We start from the raw sequence: 21,351 nt of genomic DNA on the forward strand, positions 1-21,351 counted from the left end.
TACCCCATCGGGCTCCGGGCCAGCCTGGAGGCTGTGGTGGGCCAGGACCGTGGGGTGCAAGGGGCGGGAAGGATAGCAAGGCAGACTCTCCCTGCCCTACCAGGGATTGCCAGCCCAGATGAGAGCCAAGGGGAGCTGGGATCCTGTGTCCAGCTGGTACACAGCAAGGGGCAAATAAAACCCACCCAGAGGGCACCTCTCTCCTGGCAGCTGTCAGGCAGCACGTGGCCTGCCTCTTGTCCATCCCTGACTCGGGGTGGGGACCAGACACTGCTGCGAACTCAGCTCAGCTGATCCCCAACCCATCAGAGGGTGTTGTCCATGCCCACGCCCCTGGGGGCTCCAGACACCTCAGTACAGGGCCTGATTCCCGTCCCATCGCCACCCATCTCCTCGCATTACACGGCAAAACCCCAGCTAACAGCACCGGCACCACAAGACAGAGGGGTTTGTACCGCCACGCGTGTATTTCCCCGTTCTGCCTTCGCCTCATTGTTATATAAACTGTATATTCCCGCCGAGCTGAGGAACGGGCCCCAGTGCGCCAGGTGCTGTACAAACGCAGACCCAATGGACAGTCCCTACCCCAAAGACAACACTAAACCCCAGGTCTCCTGCCTTCCTTACGCTGTGCACAAAGGTGACAACAGAAGCCACCCCCCAGTACCCCAAACACCACACGGAGAGAAGTCAGCCCCCGACACATGCCCAGCAGTGCCCTGGCCCATCCACCCTGGTACGATCTGGAGCTGAAGCAAGCAGGGACTCGCCAATATCAGGGGAAGTGGTGTAGTGGGGAAGGTTTGGGGGGATCCCTGCATGTAACTGCCTGGATGCTGAGAGTTTGAATGACGTGTGAGACAGGAAAACATGCAAGGGGATCGGGTCCAAGCTGACACACTCAGCGGCAGGCACTTACGGTGAGACACACAGAGGCTGGTTGCATTTATCCTTTTTCCTCTCCATTGTTTGTGTTCCCCTTGCGAAGCCCAGGCCTGCAGCCGTACCCCCTTGGGCTGCAAGCTCAGCTGCTCTCCCAAGCTGAGCCGGGCTGGGCCGTGGGGCTGTCTAGTCTCAAACTCATGCCCCAACTACCTGTCCCTGCTGTAGATAAACTGGCTTCACAGGATTTTGGACAGCAGCTGAACACAGCGACTGCATTGTGAAATCTGAACGAAAGGCACCGGGACAAGGGTTCCCTAGGAAGGTGGTGGAATCTCCTTCCTTAGAGGTTTTTAAGGCCCGGCCTGACAAAGCCCTGGCTGGGATGATTTAGTTGGAGATTGGTCCTGCTTCGGGCAGGGGGTGGGACTGGATACCTCCTGAGGTCCCTTCCACCCCTGCTATTCTATGATTCTAAGGGGAAGAGTGTGAGGTTTTACCGTCCCAACGTGCACATCTCTGCTGAGACACGGGATGAGCAGAGCAGGAGCGAGGGAGTGCAGTGCACACCCACAAACACTACAAGGCAGTGGGAGGAAGGCAGGAGGCGGGTTGGGCGTGAGAAAGGAGCCGTCGCGTGTAGGGGAGCTGGCTCAGGGTGAGCCTCATCCAGCCCTCGGGGAGATGCCGGGGAGCAGCTCGGAGCCGGCTGGGGGTTAGTCTGCCCTGCCTCAGCCGAACCCCAGCTGCCTTTCCAGCCAGTGCAATGCCTCGTATCGCCATTTGTCCATGCTGGGGGCTCAGCTCGCCCCCATCCCCGCAGTGTCTGGTACATCACTCCTCAATGTATCTACTCTCACGGCAGTGCTGGGCGGCAGGGCAGCGCCATCACCCCCATCAGCCAGAGGGGAACTGAGGCACAGAGATAATACGTATCAGAGGGGTAGCCGTGTTAGTCTGGATCTGTAAAAGCAGCAAAGAATCCTGTGACACCTTATAGACTAACTGCAACAAACCTCGATGCCAACCCTGCCCACATATCTACACCAGCAACACCATCACAGGACCTAACCGGATCAGCCACACCATCACTGGTTCATTCACCTGCACGTCCACCAATGTAACATATGCCATCATATGCCAGCAATGCCCCTCTGCTATGTACATCGGCCAAACTGGACAGTCGCTACGGAAAAGGATAAATGGACACAAATCAGATATTAGGAATGGCAATATACAAAAACCTGTAGGAGAGCACTTCAACCTCCCTGGCCACACTATAGCAGACCTTAAGGTGGCCATCCTGCAGCAAGAAAACTTCACGACCAGACTTCAAAGAGAAACTGCTGAGCTTCAGTTCATCTGCAAATTTGACACCATCAGTTCAGGATTAAACAAAGACTGTGAATGGCTTGCCAACTACAGAACCAGTTTCTCCTCCCTTGGTTTTCACACCTCAACGGCTAGAACAGGGCCTCATCCCCCCTGATTGAACTGACCTCGTTATCTCTAGCTTGCTTCTTGCTTGCATATATATATCTGCCCCTGGAAATTTCCACTACATGCATCTGACGAAGTGGGTATTCACCCACGAAAGCTCATGCTCCAAAATGTCTGTTAGTCTATAAGGTGCCACAGGATTCTTTGCTGCTTTTACAGAGAGAATAAGAGACCTACCCAAGGTCACAGGGTTCCTCTGCCAGAGCAAGGATTTGAACCCGGGTGTCTGAAGTCCCGCTGGTGCTCTGACCACTGGCCCATCCTCCCTCTTGGAAAGCTCAGCCCCGGGCCACAATGTGGTTCGTAGAGACCCACCCCCTGAGTGTCCTTGCCCCACCCCTGCAGCCCGGTAGATCATGACCCACCACACCTTAGCCTCTAGGTCCCTGCTGTCCAACGGCTGCAGCTCCTGTCCAGCATGAGCGAGCTAAGCCCGGTTTGAACCCAGCCAGGAAGGCCCAGTGGTAAGGGCCCTGCCCTGGGACTTAACGTGTTCAAATTCCCTGCTCTGCCAGACTCTGTGTGGGACCTGTGGTAGGTCATTCAGCAGCTCTGTGCCTTAGTTTCCCCAAATGACAGAATTACCTCCTGGGGCATCCTAAGGATAAATACATTGAATGCTGGGAGGTGCTCAGAGGTAAGGTAATGAGGGCCAGATCAGTACCTTAAGGATATCATTTTTCCTACTCAGGGAGAAGTCTAAAAGTCCAGGTTTCCTGTCCTCTCCCCATCAGGCATCCAAAGTCGCTTTGCAAACACTGCCCCCTCCCCACACTGCAAGGATCTCAAGCGCCAGAGCTGAGCTCTTGCATTCCCCTTCTCAGGCGGCGCACGACCCCACTGCTAACCTGCCATCGCAGGAGACGCTGACACGGCCTCGTTACCAGCCACCGTGCTCCCCCGCTGTTAGCGTTCATCTGATCCAGGCAGCTGCGGGGTCCGGCTTGGGCACCAATCAATCACCCACAAACGAGGAATCCACAGCGCTACCTTCACAACTCCCATGCGCCTTGCCACGGTTGCTACAAGCAGCCCCGGGCTTTTCCCTGGAGGAACCTGTCACTCCTGGCCAGGTTAATTCATTTTTTGCTGCTGGTTCCGTTTCTGTTCCGTGAGTGGAGAGGAACCACCCTGCTGTACCCAAACCCAACCCCTCTCCCCACCCCAGCCAGTGATGACTCAAACTTTCCCGGCTTTCCCTCCCTCTCTGCATTGTGCTTTACTGCACATCTGGTTCCAGTTGTGGTTAGTAAGCGAGGGGCAGATCTGATGGCTTCCTCTGAAAGCAGCACTAGGCAACGTTTTTCAAAAAAAGGAGGAGGAGGAGGAGGGAGGGGGAAGGAAGGAGGAGAGAGAGGAACGTCAAGTTAAAGGAGTGTGCAAGGGTTTGCTTCTGTTCCTCTGCCTCTCCCTGCAGGCTCAGCTGCAGAGGACACGAGGAGGCATTTCCCAAGCAAGATGGGATCTCGTTAAAGACCTATTCCCAGATCAATAACACAGAGGGAACCTACCCCCTGCAAGCTCTTCCGGACGAGAAAGCCCTCAAGTCAGATCCTGCAAGGCTGGCGAGAGCCTGGCTGGAGTCTGCTCCCCGCTCCGCAGGGCTCTGTATCAGGACCACTTCCCTCCTGGCCAGTTCACCTCTGTGCTCCAGTCTCCCACTCGGGGCAGATCTGGGTCCTCAGGCTACAGAGGGTGGAGACTGTGCCTGGGCCAAGTCTGTTCTTCACGTATTGATTTTTTTTTAAATGAACAGAGTCCAAGTGCCTTTTGGTGATGGGCCCTTCATAAATGATTGAAGGAATCGTCAGGGCCGATATGGCAGAGAGACCACCATCGATTTCAGCTGGGGAGTGTCAGGGCTCAGCACATCCGAAAATTAGCCCTTTAATAATGATGTACATTTTGGCTAGGGCTCAGAGGCTGGGTATCTCCCCAAACCTATACTCCATTAGCCAGACACAAACTTCTACAAGCCCAGCTCCATTTGGAGAAGTCCAGGCTGCCTCCCCAAAACCTGTTGCTTCCTTGCAGAATTAGCCAGGTCTCTCCCAAGAGCAGGATGTCCTCACGGACTTCCCATCCTCACAGGCAGGCAGAACACAAGGAGAGGACTTATTTTATCCAACAGACCCCAACCCTGCTGCATAGCCAGACAGCAACATCTGTTGGGCCCCTCAAAGGTGTCACCTCCCATCTTCCCCCTGCACCGCAGCAGCCAGGGCTAACTCGACAGATCCCCCATCCTGATATCGAGCAAGCCCATCCTCACCAGGCTGGCAAGAGGCTGTCTCAGCCCCAGACGCTCTGGTTGCTACTCTAGTCTAGTCTCCACTTCCATTCAGAATCTGCCAGGATGAGGTGTATTAAAGGATTAGGGAAGCATTTTCTTAAGTACAAACACCACCATCCAGCTCTGAAGGCAGAGCAGAGAGCAGCAGCGGCTGCTGGCCAGGCGCCCAGCTCCAAAGGCAGAGTGGAGAGCAGTGGCTGGTCCAGCACCCAGTTCCAAAGGCAGAGCGGAGACCAGCTGTTGGCTGGGTGCCCAGCTCCAAAGGCAGAGCGGAGACTAGTGGCTGGTCCGGTGCCCAGCTCCAAAGGCAGAGCGGAGACTAGTGGCTGGTCCAGCACCCAGCTCCGAAGGCAGAGCAGAGAGCAGTGACTGGTCCGGTGCCCAGCTCCGAAGGCAGAGCGGAGAGCAGTGGCTGGTCCAGTTCCCAGTTCCAGAGGCAGAGCAGAGAGCAGTGACTGGTCCGGTGCCCAGCTCCGAAGGCAGAGCGGAGAGCAGTGGCTGGTCCAGTTCCCAGTTCCAGAGGCAGAGCGGAGAGCAGTGGCTGGTCCGGTGCCCAGCTCCGAAGGCAGAGCGGAGAGCAGTGACTGGTCCGGTGCCCAGCTCCGAAGGCAGAGCGGAGAGCAGTGGCTGGTCCGGCGCCCAGCTCCGAAGGCAGAGCGGAGAGCAGTGGCTGGTCCGGCGCCCAGCTCCAAAGGCAGAGCAGAGAGCAGTGGCTGGTCCGGCGCCCAGCTCCAAAGGCAGAGCAGAGAGCAGTGGCTGGTCCGGTGCCCAGCTCCGAAGGGAGAGCGGAGAGCAGTGGCTGGTCCGGTGCCCAGCTCCGAAGGCAGAGCGGAGAGCAGTGGCTGGTCCGGTGCCCAGCTCCGAAGGCAGAGCAGAGAGCAGTGGCTGGTCCGGTGCCCAGCTCCGAAGGCAGAGCAGAGAGCAGTGACTGGTCCTGTGCCCAGCTCCGAAGGCAGAGCGGAGAGCAGTGGCTGGTCCGGTGCCCAGCTCCGAAGGCAGAGCGGAGAGCAGTGGCTGGTCCAGTGCCCAGCTCCGAAGGCAGAGCGGAGAGCAGTGACTGGTCCGGTGCCCAGCTCCGAAGGCAGAGCGGAGAGCAGTGACTGGTCCGGTGCCCAGCTCCGAAGGCAGAGCAGAGAGCAGTGACTGGTCCTGTGCCCAGCTCCGAAGGCAGAGCGGAGAGCAGTGGCTGGTCCGGTGCCCAGCTCCGAAGGCAGAGCGGAGAGCAGTGGCTGGTCCAGTGCCCAGCTCCGAAGGCAGAGCGGAGAGCAGTGACTGGTCCGGTGCCCAGCTCCGAAGGCAGAGCGGAGAGCAGTGACTGGTCCGGTGCCCAGCTCCGAAGGCAGAGCGGAGAGCAGTGGCTGGTCCGGTGCCCAGCTCCGAAGGCAGAGCAGAGAGCAGTGACTGGTCCGGTGCCCAGCTCCGAAGGCAGAGCGGAGAGCAGTGGCTGGTCCGGTGCCCAGCTCCGAAGGCAGAGCGGAGAGCAGTGGCTGGTCCGGTGCCCAGCTCCGAAGGCAGAGCAGAGAGCAGTGACTGGTCCGGTGCCCAGCTCCGAAGGCAGAGCGGAGAGCAGTGGCTGGTCCGGTGCCCAGCTCCGAAGGCAGAGCGGAGAGCAGTGGCTGGTCCAGTGCCCAGCTCTGAAGGCAGAGCGGAGAGCAGTGGCTGGTCCGGTGCCCAGCTCCGAAGGCAGAGCGGAGAGCAGTGGCTGGTCCCGTGCCCAGCTCCGAAGGCAGAGCGGAGAGCAGTGGCTGGTCCGGTGCCCAGCTCCGAAGGCAGAGCGGATAGCAGTGGCTGGTCCAGTGCCCAGCTCCAGAGGCAGAGCAGAGAGCAGTGGCTGGTCCGGTGCCCAGCTCCAAAGGCAGAGCAGAGAGCAGTGGCTGGTCCGGTGCCCAGTTACAGAGGCAGAGCAGAGAGCAGTGGCTGGTCCGGTGCCCAGCTCCAAAGGCAGAGCGGAGAGCAGTGGCTGGTCCGGTGCCCAGTTCCAGAGGCAGAGCATACAGCAGTGGCTGGTCCGGTGCCCGGCTCCAAAGGCAGAGCGGAGAACAGTGGCTGGTCCGGTGCCCAGCTCCGAAGGCAGAGCAGAGAGCAGTGACTGGTCCGGTGCCCAGCTCCGAAGGCAGAGCAGAGAGCAGTAGCTGGTCCGGTGCCCAGCTCCAAAGGCAGAGCAGAGAGCAGTGGCTGGTCCGGTGCCCAGTTACAGAGGCAGAGCAGAGAGCAGTGGCTGGTCCGGTGCCCAGCTCCAAAGGCAGAGCAGAGAGCAGTGGCTGGTCCGGTGCCCAGTTACAGAGGCAGAGCAGAGAGCAGTGGCTGGTCCGGTGCCCAGCTCCAAAGGCAGAGCGGAGAGCAGTGGCTGGTCCGGTGCCCAGTTCCAGAGGCAGAGCATACAGCAGTGGCTGGTCCGGTGCCCGGCTCCAAAGGCAGAGCGGAGAACAGTGGCTGGTCCGGTGCCCAGCTCCGAAGGCAGAGCAGAGAGCAGTGGCTGGTCCGGTGCCCAGCTCCGAAGGCAGAGCAGAGAGCAGTGGCTGGTCCGGTGCCCAGCTCCGAAGGCAGAGCAGAGAGCAGTGGCTGGTCCGGTGCCCAGCTCCAAAGGCAGAGCAGAGAGCAGTGGCTGGTCCGGTGCCCAGTTACAGAGGCAGAGCAGAGAGCAGTGGCTGGTCCGGTGGCCAGTTACAGAGGCAGAGCGGAGAGCAGTGGCTGGTCCAGTGCCCAGCTCCAAAGGCAGAGCGGAGAGCAGTGGCTGGTCCGGTGCCCAGCTCCAGAGGCAGAGCATACAGCAGTGGCTGGTCCGTTGCCCAGTTCCAAAGGCAGAGCGGAGAGCAGTGGCTGGTCCGGTGCCCAGCTCCAGAGGCAGTGCCATTGCCAGCAGCAGCAGCACAGAAGGGTTGAAACGTGAAAAGTGATACTCAACAATATCATTTTTCACAGCAGACTTGGTGCTGCATTTCCACCCTCACTTCTGTCCTGCTGCTGCCACCCTAGAGCTGACAGCCAGAGTCCTGCCTCCAGGTGAGGGACTGGGGTGGGGGGAAGGAGGGCCCAAGCCTAGGTGGTGTGGCTCCGGCTGTCCCCTCTCTCTCTGCCTCCCAGGAGTGCATGGCCATTTTGCATGAGCCCCAGCCCCCTGGGAATGACAGCCAGAGCCCTTCAAAAAATACCCACACAGCTCGCTCCTCGCCCGACACATTCCCACGCCTCCCTTGGCAGGCCCGCCCCAGAGTTTGAGAACCGCTGGCAGGGGCTTAGGACCTGAGACCTGACTGAAATCTGGTGCTGGAAGCTCTCTGGGCTCTAAGCTAGCCAGAGGGCCTCTCTGGTTCCAGCCATAACTCCACCACAGGCGTAAGCAGCAAAACAACCAGAGGGGCTCCAGCTTTGGCCCCTTACTTCCCAGATGGGCAGGGGCTGGGGGGTGCCCAGAAGCGGCCCCCTCAGGGGGAGGGGAAACGGATCTCCCTGCTGCTCAGCAAGCCCCCTCAGCAGTCGTAGAAGCTGGCTAAGAGACTGCAAACGCCGCTGTGTTCGGCTCCCATTTGGCTGGACTGACGGCTGGAGCACAGACACAGACGGCTGCTGTCAGTTCTAGGTTTGACACAAAGCCCGCTGAGGTCAACAGGAATCTCCCCACTGGATCAGGCCTGAGGCTGAGAGCCCAGCCCAGCCAGGTCTGGAAGGGCGTTATACAGGAGTAGGGCCCTGCCTTCTAGCTAGTCAGAGAGCATGGGCCATCTCCAGTGTCCCCAGGCCAGATGGCTCATCGTCTGGACATCTGCCACAGTTCACTCCATCCTGGAGACAAGGGCCTCCCCTTTCCGGCCCCACACATGGCCTTGGGGTTAAGGGCATGGGAAATCCTGCCGAGCAGTATGCCCTCCTGCTGGCGATTGCCTAGAGACAGAACGGCATGCACAAATGCAGAGACGTCCCCCCGGGCACCAGCCTGGCACTCAGACACGGGCAGGCTCACGTGCATCTGGACAGCCACAGTGAGAAACCCCCTTGGCACTAGGGATGGGGCGAACCATTTCCCTTCTGCCCAGAGGTTAAGGGTCTGGGTTGCTGCTCACAGGGGCAAAGGGTCGGACTGAAGACAAAGCAGAGGAAAAACCTCCATTGTGACTCCCAACGACCCTCACGTTGCCCTGGGTTGGTTCTTGGGCACAGTGACGCAACACACGGATGCCGGGCCAAATCCTTGCTTAACATCTCCCGCCTGCTTCCTGCCCTACTTCCAATCCCCAGCTGCATCCTACAGAAAGCCTCAGCCAGAGCCATACAGCCTTCACGGCTTCGCTCCCCAACGAGCAGCCCCATGAGAAGATGTTTCTCTTCCTCCTGCACCCCTTCCGCTCCCCCAAGAGGAGCCAGGTCCCTGGCCAGACCCCCGAGCTGGTGTGTAGTATTTATGTTACAGTGCCACCTGGGAGCCCAAGGATAAAGACGTCTATTGCGTTACCTGCGCTGGACAGACCACAGCACGTGGCCCCAGTCAGCTGATGATCGACCCCGCGGAGCAGGTGAACCGGAGGGAAGGAACAGACAAGTCGGGGAGGTCTGGGGTCAGAGGAAGGAACGTGTCTCACCAGAGACACCGCATTCAGTGGGGCTAGCTTGGTTTACACACAGATTAATGATATTTATTTGAGATATACCTATCTCCTAGAGCTGGAGGGGCCCCTAAAAGGTCATCAAGTCCAGCCCCCTGCTTTCACTAGCAGGACCAAGTACTGATTTTGCCCCAGGTCCCTAAGTGGCCCCCAAGGACTGAACTCACACCCCTGGGTTTAGCAGGCCAATGCTCAAACCACTGAGCTATCCCTCCCTCCAGGTAGAAGTGTCTTGTCTAACCTGCTGTGTAACCCAGACCGGAGAACGGCCCCCAAATCATCCCTAGCGCAGATCCTTTAGGGAAACAGCCAGACCTGATTTAAACATAGCCAGTGACAGAGAATCCACCATGGCCCTTGGTAAATCACTCCCTCTTACAACGTACGCCTTATTTCCAGTCTGAATTTCTCTATCTTCGACTTCCAGCCAGTGGCTCTTGTTTCAACCTTTTGTCATTTGCAGACTCCTAAAAAAAATGAATGGGGGTACGGACCCCTTTGGAAATCTTAGACATAGTCTGCAGACCCCCAGGGGTCCACAGGCTGACAGACCACTGTATTAGACCCTTCTCTGCTAGATCAAAGAGCCCATTATGAAATATTTGATCCCCATGCAGATATTTATAAATTGTAATCAAGTCACCCGTTAACATTCTCTTTGTTGAGATCAGTGTCTGTCCATCAGTCACCCCCTGGACAACTCAGCCCCACTGCCACATACTCCCCTGCACTGCACCCCCAAACTCACACGGCCTGGCCCACAGGTGGCCCATCCAGATAATTTAATGGATTTCTTATTGCAGTGAATTTGTCCTCTGCCGGCACCCATACTGTGCAAGGTGCGGCCCAAACACACAGGAAAACCCAGGCTTTGCCTCCATGAGCTCAGATGCACAGTGGGCATAGGATGATTTAGTTGGGGATTGGTCCTGCTTTGAACAGGGGGTTGGACTAGGTAACTCCTGAGGTCCCTTCCGACCCTGATATTCTATAATACACGTTGGTGCCAGTCTTTTAATTAATGAAATACCCCTGAGCCGAACCCATCTGCCCCTCCACGGCACCGGGGCCAAGCTGCTATATGTGTTAGGGAAGCAGGGGGTCTCAGGAGGAGACGGGAAGGAGGAAAGTGGGGGTACAGACCAGCTGGGGGAGGGCCAGGAGACAACAATGACCCAGGTTGGCACGACTGCTGGAGCAGAGAGGGCAGGAGGGGAGGGGATGCAGGGCACAGCAGAGCTGCAACAGGCCAGGAGAAGAATCTGGAAGTGGCCAGGCACCACAGGCAGAGCTGCGGGCATGGGGCAGGAAGGGGGAAGTGGGTGAGACCCTGCAGGAGGCAGCTGTAATGAGCGGGCAGAGGCGGGTAGCTGTGGAGGCTGAGGGAAAAGGCCGGGTTTTAGGCATACCGGGGAGGTGACAGAGCCAGGGCTGGGAGAGGGGGCAAGACAGAGGGACGCGCCCTGGCAGTGCCCAGGTGACAGGAGGAAGGGGGTGACAGAAGCAGGCAGGAGAGGGGACGGGGCAGTTCTAGCCATGGCAGATGGGAGGCGATGTCAGACAGGGATGCCGGCCTGGCTGAAGGGTGTCAGGGTGGTGGGTTGGCGAGTCCCTAGGCAGCGGGGCCCAGCTGTCATAAACAGATAGCTAAGGGTTAATGTCTCCTTCACCTGAAGCACCTGACCAGAGGACCAATCAGGAAACCGGATTTTTTCAACTCTGGGTGGAGGGAAGTGTGTCTCTGAGTCTTTTGTTTTCTGCCTGCCTGCTTTCTCTGAGCTTTGGAGAAGTAGTTTCTATTTTCTAGTCTTCTGTTTCCAAGTGTAAGGACAAAGAGATCAGATAGTAAGTTATATGGTTTCTTTTCTTTGGTATTTGCATGAATATAAGTGCTGGAGTGTTTTGATTTGTATTCTTTTGGAATAAGGCTGTTTATTCAATATTCTTTTAAGCAATTGACCCTGTGTTGTATCATCTAATACAGAGAGAACATTTGTACTTATTTTTCTTTCTTTTTATATAAAGCTTTCTTTTAAGACCTGTTGGAGTTTTTCTTTACTTCAGGGAAATTGAGTCTGTACTCACCAGGGAATTGGTGGGAGGAAGGAATCGGGGAGATCTGTGTGTTGGATTGCTAGCCTGATTTTTGCATTCCCTCTGGGGGGAATAGGAAAGTACTTTTTGTTTCCAGGATTGGGAACAGAGAGGGAGATTCACTCTGTTTGGGTTCACAGAGCTTGTGTCTGTGTATCTCTCCAGGAGCACCTGGAGGGGGGAAGGGAAAAAGGATTATTTCCCTTTGTTGTGAGACTCAAGGGATTTGGGTCTTGGGGTCCCCAGGGAAGGTTTTTCAGGGGGACCAGAGTGCCCCAAAACACTCTAATTTTTTGGGTGGTGGCAGCAGGTACCAGGTCCAAGCTGGTAGCTAAGCTTGGAGGTTTTCATGCTAACCCCCATATTTTGGACGCTAAGGTCCAAATCTGGGACTAAGGTTATAACATGAGTGGCAGCTGGTGGGAGATAGACAGAATCCAGAAGCCAGTAGAAATATTATATTTTTCTTTTCTCTGCTAAGGGCTTTTTAGCAGAGAGAAGCAGTTGGTTTTAAAAGGGAACCAGAGAGAATTTTTTTTTTTCTGCTCTCTCTCGCAGTTTGTGGCTTGCATGTTAAGGGTCTTTTGTCATGCAATAGCCCTCCCATTAGGAGGCAAGTACCAGCACTTATAGGCATGCAAATAAAGTGGTTTTTCTGGTTTCCCTTCATTGAACATTAGCTAGAGAGAGAAAAGGAAAATTAGCTAAAGGCACTGTTGCTAGGCAGACTTCAGGAGGCAACAGAGAACCTGCAGTTCAGAAGATAAACACCGGAGGGCACCCCAACACAAGAAAACAGGAACCATGACTTCTAAGGCAAAAATCGAAGCCGAAGAACAAATCAAAGAAGCTGAACACAGGCGACAACTGGAAATAAAACAAAAAGAGATGGAGATGAAAGAAAGAGAAGAACAGATCAAAGAGGCAGCCTACCAAAGAGAACAGGCAGCCAAAGAGGCAGCCAAAGAGGCAGCACACAAAAGAAAACTAGAAGAAGAAGAGATGGCCTACCGAAGGAAACAAGCAGAAGATGAGTTGGCCCACAGAAGGAAGCAAGAAGAAGAGGAGGCGGCCCACCGCCGAGACATGGAAAAACACCAAAAAGAAATGGAAAAAACAACAAAAAGAAATGGAAAAACAACAAAAAAAAAAATGAAGAGAAGGAAAAACAGAAAACATGAACTGGAGATGGCAAAAGCTGGGCTGCCTGTGCCAGCCAACCCTAACAACCCGGCGCCAAATATTGCTCCACAGCACAGGAAATTTCCCACCTACAAGGCAGGTGATGACACCGAGGCCTTCTTGGAAAACTTTGAAAGAGCCTGTCTTGGGTACAGCATCCCCGAAGACCAGTACATGGTAGAATTAAGGCCACACCTCAGTGGACCTTTAGCAGAGGTGGCAGCTGAAATGCCTAAGCAGCAAATGAATGACTATAAACTTTTTCAAACCAAGGCCAGATACAGGATGGGGATAACCCCAGATCATGCCCGTCGGCGCTTCAGAACCCAAAAGTGGAAACCAGAGGTGTCATTTCCCAAACACGCCTACTACATTGCAAAAAACTATGAGGCCTGGCTAACAGGAAACAACATTCAAACCTTGGAAGAACTGAACCTCCTCATACAAATGGAGCAGTTCTTGGATGGTGTTCCTGAAGACATCACGCGGTACATACAAGATGGAAACCCCAAGAATATCGCTGAGGCGGGGGAGATTGGAGCCAAATGGATGGAACTGGCAGAAAGCAAGAAAGCTACTGTCAAGGGGAACGATTACCCCAGGGGGCACACAGACCATAAACCCTACAACCGAGGACAGCCAAAGACCCCACATACCACCCAAGTAAAGCCACAGATACCCTACCCTTCAACCTCACCAGTCTCCAGTAACTCACCTCGGCCCAGTGACCCATCAGATGGAAGATGCTTTAAGTGTAATGAACTGGGACATATAAAGGCCAAGTGTCCCAAGAACACCATGCGAGTGCAATTCATTACACCACCATCACACCAAAGATCCCCAGGCCCGGATGCCTCTCAAATACCCTTGGAGCGAAGGGAAAATTTGAGAGTGGGCGCCATACAGGAAGGCAGATGATAGCGCTTTCTTCTCCCTCAGCCTTGCAGAGCCTGCTGCAACCCCCTCCTCCTTGCTCATCGGCCCTGCCCCAGAATATCCTCCCCCGGCTCTTCCCATCCCTGACAGCGCTCCCCATCCCTGCACTGATCACAGCTCGGCTGTTCGCATCCCTGCCCCATCTGGCTCACTTATGGCTCCCCCGCCCACCCCCCGGCACGTCCCTCCCCCCACGCTGCATGGGGATCAGGGCTGGATCCCCCACTGGGCTCACAACACAGTTCCACTGACTGTGACGCGGCAATCACTGAGAAGTCTGAAGGAATGTCTAACATAGTGAATGCTTATGGGAAGGGGGTAGGTTTAGAAGATAAAATAAAAAAAGAGCAAGTTAGAAATCACTTAGAAAAGTTACAAAGAATCCTGTGGCACCTTATAGACTAACAGACATTTTGGAGCATGAGCTTTCGTGGGTGAATACCCACTTCTTCAGATGCATGTGGTGGAAATATCCAGGGGCAGGTATATATATGCTAGCAAGCAAGCTAGAGATAACGAGGTCAGTTCAATCAGGGAGGATGAGGCCCTGTTCTAGTAGTTGAGGTGTGAAAACCAAGAGCGGAGAAACTGGTTCTGTAGTTGGCAAGCCATTCACAGTCTTTGTTCAATCCTGAGTTGATGGTGTCAAATTTGCTAGCATATATATACCTGCCCCTGGATATTTCCACCACATGCATCTGAAGAAGTGGGTATTCACCCATGAAAGCTCATGCCTCAAAATGTCTGTTAGTCTATAAGGTGCCACAGGATTCTTTGCGGCTTTTACAGATCCAGACTAACACGGCTACCCCTCTGATATTAGAAAAGTAAGATGCCTGCAAGTCACCAGGGCCTGATGAAATGCATCCTAGAATACTCAAGGAGTTAATAGAGGAGGTATCTGAGCCTCTAGCTATTATCTTTGGAAAGTCATGGGAGACTGGAGAGATTCCAGAAGGCTGGAAAAGGGCAAATATAGTGCCCATCTATAAAAAGGGAAATAAAAACAACCCAGCAAACTACAGACCAGTTAGTTTAACTTCTGTGCCAGGGAAGATAATGGAGCAAGTAATTAAAGAAATCATCTGCAAACATTTGGAAAGTGGTAAGGTGATAGGGAATAGCCAGCATGGATTTGTAAAGAACAAATCATAGACTCATAGACTCATAGGTCAGAAGGGACCAATCTGATCATCTAGTCTGACCTCCTGCACAAGGCAGGCCACAGAACCCCACCCATCCAATTTTATAACAACCCCTAACCCAGGACCGAGTTATTGAAATCCTCAAAAATGGTTTGAAGACCTCAAGCTGCAGAGAAACCACCAGCAAGTGACCCGTGCCCCACGCTGCAGGGGAAGGCGAAAAACCTCCAGGGCACCTGCCAATCCGCCCTGGAGGAAAATTCCTTCCCGACCCCAAATATGGCGATCAGCTAAACCCTGAGCATGTGGGCAAGAGTCACCAGCCAGCACCCAAGAAGGAATTCTCTGCAGCAACTCAGTACCCATCGCATCCAACATCTCCCCGCAGACCATTGAGCAGACCTGTCTGGTGGCAATTCAAGATCAATTGCCCAAATTAACGATCCTATCATAACATCCCCTCCATATACTTATCAAGCTTTGTCTTAAAGCCAGGAAAGTCTTTTGCCCCTACTACTTCCCTCGGAAGGCTGTTCCAGAACTTCACTCCCCTAATGGTCAGAAACCTTCGTCTAATTTCAAGTCTAAACTTCCTAATATCCAGTTTATACCCATTTGTCCTCGTGTCTACATTAGTACTAAACTTAAATAATTCCTCTCCCTCCCTAACGTTAACCCCCTTGATATATTTGTATAGAGCAAGCATATCCCCCCGCAGCCTTCTTTTGGCCAGGCTAAACAAGCCAAGCTCTTTGAGTCTCCTTTCATAAGGCAGGTTTTCCATTCCTCGGATCATCCTTATAGCCCGTCTCTGAACCTGTTCCAGTTTGAATTCATCCTTCTTGAACATGGGACACCAGAACTGCACACAGTATTCCAGATGGGGTCTCACCAATGCCTTATATAACGGTACTAACACATCCTTATCCTTGCAGGAAATACCCCGCCTGATGCATCCCAAAATCGCATTTGCTTTTTTAACAGCCGTATCACATTGGCGACTCATAGTCATCCTGCTATCAACCAGTACCCCAAGGTCCTTCTCCTCCTCCGTCGCTTCCAACTGATGCGCCCTCAACGTATATCCAAAATTCTTATTATTAATTCCTAAATGCATGACCTTGCACTTTTCACTATTGTATTTCATCCTATTTCTATTACTCCAGTTTACAAGGTGGTTCAGATCTTCCTGAATAGTATCCCTGTCCTTCTCCGTGTTAGCAATACCCCCCAGCTTCGTGTCATCCGCAAACTTTATTAGCACATTCCCGCTCTTTGTGTCAACCCAATCTGATAGCTTTCTTTGATAGGATAACGAGCCTTGTGGATAAGGGAGAAGCGGTGGATGTGGTATACCTAGACTTTAGTAAGGCATTTGATATGGTCTCGCATGATATCCTTATCGATAAACTAGGCAAATACAATTTAGATGGGGTTACTATAAGGCGGGTGCATAACTGGCTGGATAACCGTACTCAGAGAGTAGTTATTAATGGCTCCCAATCCTGCTGGAAAGGTATAACAAGTGGGGTTCCGCAGGGTTCTGTTTTGGGACCGGCTCTGTTCAATATCTTCATCAACGACTTAGATGTTGGCATAGAAAGTACGCTTATTAAGTTTGCAGACGATACCAAACTGGGAGGGATTGCAACTGCTTTGGAGGACAGGGTCAAAATTCAAAATGATCTGGACAAATTGGAGAAATGGTCTGAGGTAAACCAGATGAAGTTCAATAAAGACAAATGCAAAGTGCTCCACTTAGGAAGGAACAATCAGTTTCACACATACAGAATGGGAAGAGACTGTCTAGGAAGGAGTATGGCAGAAAGGGATCTAGGGGTCATAGTGGACCACAAGCTAAATATGAGTCAACAGTGTGATACTGTTGCAAAAAAAGCAAACGTGATTCTGGGATGCATTAATAGGTGTGTTGTGAGCAAGATACGAGAAGTCATTCTTCCGCTTTACTCTGCGCTGGTTAGGCCTCAACTGGAGTATTGTGTCCAGTTCTGGGCACTGCATTTCAAGAAAGATGTGGAGAAATTGGAGAGGGTCCAGAGAAGAGCAACAAGAATGATTAAAGGTCTTGAGAACATGACCTATGAAGGAACGCTGAAAGAATTGGGTTTGTTTAGTTTGGAAAAGAGAAGACTGAGAGGGGCATGATAGCAGTTTTCAGATATCTAAAAAGGTGTCATCAGGAGGAGGGAGAAAACTTGTTCACCTTAGCCTCTAATGATAGAACAAGAAGCAATGGGCTTAAACTGCAGCAAGGGAGATTTAGGTTGGACATTAGGAAAAACTTCCTAACTGTCAGGGTAGTTAAACACTGGAATAAATTGCCTAGGGAGGTTGTGGAATAATCTCCATCTCTGGAGATATTTAAGAGTAGGTTAGATAAATGTCTTTTAGGGATGGTCTAGACAATATTTGGTCCTGCCATGAGGGCAGGGGACTGGACTCGATGACCTCTCGAGGTCCCTTCCAGTCCTAGAGTCTATGAGTCTATAAGAGTCTATGAATCTGCCCATCAGATCTGTGAGCCAGGGGACGGTCAGTGCGCCTCGTACAGCACCAAGCACTGGGGCAGTTCTTAGGCTGCAATGGGGGCGGAGCCTGCACCTGGCGCCTGGTGAATCAATCCAACTCCACTTCCCCCACCCCATGCACAGGCATTATGGGGGTGGGGATAGAAGGGCCTGATGCTGCATGCTCTGGAGTTCTGCCATTGACTCGAATGGGAGACCTACAGGGGGAAGGTCGGGGGTCGCAGGGTGGAACCCCAAAGCTGGGGGAGTTTTCTGGTGGCTGTATGAGCCGTGGGGCGGTTGCGATGCAGCCTGTGGAGTGTATGCAGGCCGGTGAGGGGGAGAGCGCCGGCTTGGTGATCTCGGGGAGCACGCCCCAGCCCACGAGAGGTTTGGAACATGTTCCAAGCGAACTCCACGGCAGAAACAAAGGCTAGACAGGCGGGACCAGCGCCTGGGCCGTTTCTGAGCTGCTCTGAGCAGCCGTTGGAAGAGAACTCAAATCCCTGTGAATTCACATCGACATGAAACACAGAAACCCACACGCCAAGTCCCGCCCAGCCAGCCATGCCTGCATTCGCAGGGACGGCCTGGGACACAGCTCACACGTTGGGCCTGGGGGCAGCACTCGAGTGAGACCCCCTCCATGGGGAAAAAATCCCGAGTGCTGCAGGAGACCAACCCAAGAGGAGGTGCTCTTCCTAGCGGAGACAGGACTCAGCGGAGGTGCCTTTCAGATGAGGCACACAGCCAAGGCCCCTGCCGTCTTGTAATCGTTGCAGACGCCGGGCTTTCCCCCAAGGGCACCACCTGGAGTCCTGCCAAATTCCAACGCTGCCTCCTTTACATTCCCCCCTGCATTCACAGTGAGATGCAGCAGCCTGCTTCTTCCCAGCGGCGCTCCACCCCAGAGGTGGCTGCATGTCAGCACTGGAGCCAAGCTCGTTGAGGGCTCTGGGCTCCTTGGTGTGATAAGCGAGTCACATGTTCTCTCGCACGGCTCGAGGGGCACAAGCGAGATGACCACCGGAAGCTGTGCATGACGTCACGCTGCACGTCTCCCTGGGCCTGACGAGATTCCAGCTGCTGCTTGCTCGGCCTTGCAAGCTGCGTTTTCTTGGGAAATCGCATCCAACTTTATAGCTTCCAAAGGGCCAGAAAGCCTGGGAAATGCTAGAGAATAAACAACCGGGCTGGCCAGTGACGGGTCCAGCCAATGGGAGAAAATACACAAAAGGCGACAGGTTCCAGATTAATGAATGAAAAGGGAATTGCTGGGTTATGACCCGGATCCGTTCCCAAATATTGTCCTCCCTGTACAGAGGCGAGATCTCCACCTGCAGGGTTTGGTGTCACAGGTTAACGTGCAGGGAAAGCGTCGCTCTGTCTCTGGATGTCTTCTTCTCTGGAGGATGTGGCTTGTAACCTGGGAAGCCGAGGACAGCAGCTGTTTCACCCAGTGGCTTCCGTGTCAAGGATCCTCGTGATGCCTCCAGTACTACCTGTGCACTTTGCCCTCCAGGCATGGCCTGCCCAACATATCTCACATCAGATCACCGTCTCTTCATTCAAATCCCTCTCCACCACTTGCTGTTTCCCGGCCACCCGCAGGAGGGGCGTTTCAGTACATTTTTTAGGGGATAGACCATGTTCTGAGTCCTCTCCAACCCCCGGATCTCCTGGTACATCTCATCCCAGGGGGCCCAGCTGTGATCTTCACTATCCATTGTTCTTCTCCTCGAATGGGATGGGGCCTGCCCCCTACCCAAACTGCCCACCTGACTCCTCTAGGCACTGCAGAAGCTGAGGAGGAGCCTGTTTTCTGGGAGGAGTCTCTCGTCACTGCTCTGGGCCACCAATCCCACTGAAGGCCGATGTTTTGAAAGGCCGTGTGGGCAAGGACCATCGCGGAGAGCTTGCCGTGAGACAGCTGCCCCCAGCACACACACAGGGTAAATGCTGTGGCCACCCTTCCCCTCTCCGTTACACCATTGCCATGGAATCGGTGGAACCGAGTGGAGAACCGAGGCCAAGAACTACCCCCACCCCGGAACAAGACACTCAGAGGTGATTAATGCGGCTAGACATTTGGGGCCACCCAGAAACGTGGACCAGGGCCAGGTTTAGGTTCCTAAGACTCTGCTTCCAAGCCCTTCCAATTTGCATGGATGCTGCACACCAAGCACTAGAACAGGTGCTGGTGGAGGCAGCGAAGACATCAAGGGGGCTCTTGCAAGCCCAGCCAAACAGGGAGAGCCACTGACTTTAATATGGCTGTTTCTAGCTAGACCATGGCATTACGGATGGGGAGGAGGGGCCTGCCACTGATAAGCGAAGGATACAAGCGCCAGCGAGATCACAGAGGATTGCTCCCCCTAGAAACCCAGGCCCAGGATGGTGGGATGGTGTGACGTTATTGATATAAACTGGGACCATATAGAACATGGTTTACAACCAAGGTCCTGTAGTGGCACCAAATCTTCTGTAAAGGGGGTCATATAAGGTGTCTAAAACCAGGTTCTGGGTTGCTGGTTATGATTATGCTGTCTGTATGTCTGTATCATTTTATAGTTGAAGTTATGAGTATTGGCTGTATACTGTCTGTATTTCAAATTTGTGCTGTAGTTCTGGGAAAAATCCCAGACAAGTGGGTGTTAGCTCTGCCTAGCCTGCTTGATGGCCCATTAAGGGCCATCAGCCACACAACTGACCCATTGAGAGGAGGCAGATATGCCTTGTAACTCAGCAGGGTGTGCAGGAATTTGCCTATGTGACTGCAGACTCCATTTTGCTGTAATTTTCCACAGTAAGAACAAAGAAGTGTTCTTACACCTGGAAGAGCCTATATAAGGCTGATGCCTCATATCCTTCTTGTCTTCAATCCTGCTTCTTACCTCTGGAGGGACTTTGCTACAAGCTGAAGCTCTACACAAGGGACTGATGACCCATCCCAGCGGGGGATGTTCCAGAGACTTGATTTGAACCTGCAGTTTACTCCATCACTGCTACCAGCCTGAACTAAGAACTTTGCCATTACTGGATGCAATTGATTCCATTTAACCAACTCTAGCTCTCACCTCTACCTTTTTCCCTTTATGAATAAACCTTTAGATTTTAGATTCTAAAGGACTGGCAACAGCGTGATTTGTGGGTAAGATCTGATGTGTATATTGACCTGGGTCTGGGGTTGATTCTTTGGGATCGAGAGAACCTTTTTCTTTTACTGGGGTGTTGGTTTTCATAACCATTCATCCCCAGGACGAGTGGCACTGGTGGTGATACTGGGAGACTGGAGTGTCTGAGGAAATTTAGTGTGTGACTTGTGGTTGGCCAATGGGGTGAAATCGAAGTCATTTTTGTCTGGCTGGTTTGGTTTGCCTTAGAGGTGGAAAAACCCCAGCCTAGGGCTGTGACTGCCCTGTTTGAGCAATTGATCCTGAATTGGCACTCTCAGCTGGGTCCCGCCAGAACCGCATTGTCACAGATGGTACCTGAACTGAGATCCAGCTGCAAGGGGAAGGAAAATCCTCCTTAGCATTGATTCCTCACGCCAAGATATGTTCACTGTGGCTCTAGATCAGGGGTCTCAAACTCAATTTGCCTTAGGGCCAGTGCCAGTTCTCAAATCCTCCCAGCGGGCCAATAATGTCACTCAGAACCCGCCCCTCCAAACTCCGCCCCCACCTGCCTAAGGCTCTGGGAGAGAGTTTGGGTGGGGGATGTGGTCTGTGGTAGGGGACTGGGGTGCAGGCTCTGGGAGAGGATCTGGGGGTGCGGCGCTTACCTGGGGCTCCAAGGCAGGGCGGGCTGGGGGGGCCTCCATGCACTGCTGCCCCCAGGCACCACCCCCACAGCTTCCCATTGGCTGCAGGGGCGCTCCAGGCAGGGGAAGAACATAGAGGCACAGCCCAAGCCCAACCCCAACCCCAACCCGGGGCCAGCAGGCCAGCGGGCAGACACATGGAGCGAGCAGGCAGACGCCGCTCAGCTCCCCTACACTGCCAGGCCAGGGCCGGTGCAAGGAAGTTTCGCACCCTAGGCGAAACTTCCACCTTGCACCCCCCCCAGCCCTGTGGCAGCTCTCCCCCCTGCCTTGAGGACACCCCCACCCCCGCGACAGTTCCCCGCCCGAGGAGCCGTGCGGCACCTCCCCACCCCAGCTCACCTCTGCTCCGCATCCTCCCCGAGCA

At 54.0% G+C, this 21,351-nt stretch overlaps 1 protein-coding gene across 7 annotated transcripts in view; it reads right to left on the minus strand.

The window, feature by feature from the left end:
* The window catches only part of TNS1 (tensin 1), a 280,050-nt gene that overhangs the window by 196,400 nt on the left and 62,299 nt on the right, over positions 1-21,351 (minus strand). The window contains exon 1 of one of the 7 annotated variants that reach the window (XM_050916924.1): positions 3,231-3,455. The exons of the other annotated variants lie outside the window; for them this stretch is intronic. Coding sequence (XP_050772881.1) covers positions 3,231-3,299 — 69 coding nt within the window. The 5' untranslated portion in view covers positions 3,300-3,455. Of the gene's footprint in view, positions 1-3,230; positions 3,456-21,351 lie in introns of those variants that run through there. 7 annotated transcript variants of the gene reach the window in all.

The sequence above is a fragment of the Gopherus flavomarginatus genome, chromosome 10 (genome assembly GCF_025201925.1).
Source record: "Gopherus flavomarginatus isolate rGopFla2 chromosome 10, rGopFla2.mat.asm, whole genome shotgun sequence".
Lineage (NCBI taxonomy): Eukaryota > Metazoa > Chordata > Testudines > Testudinidae > Gopherus > Gopherus flavomarginatus.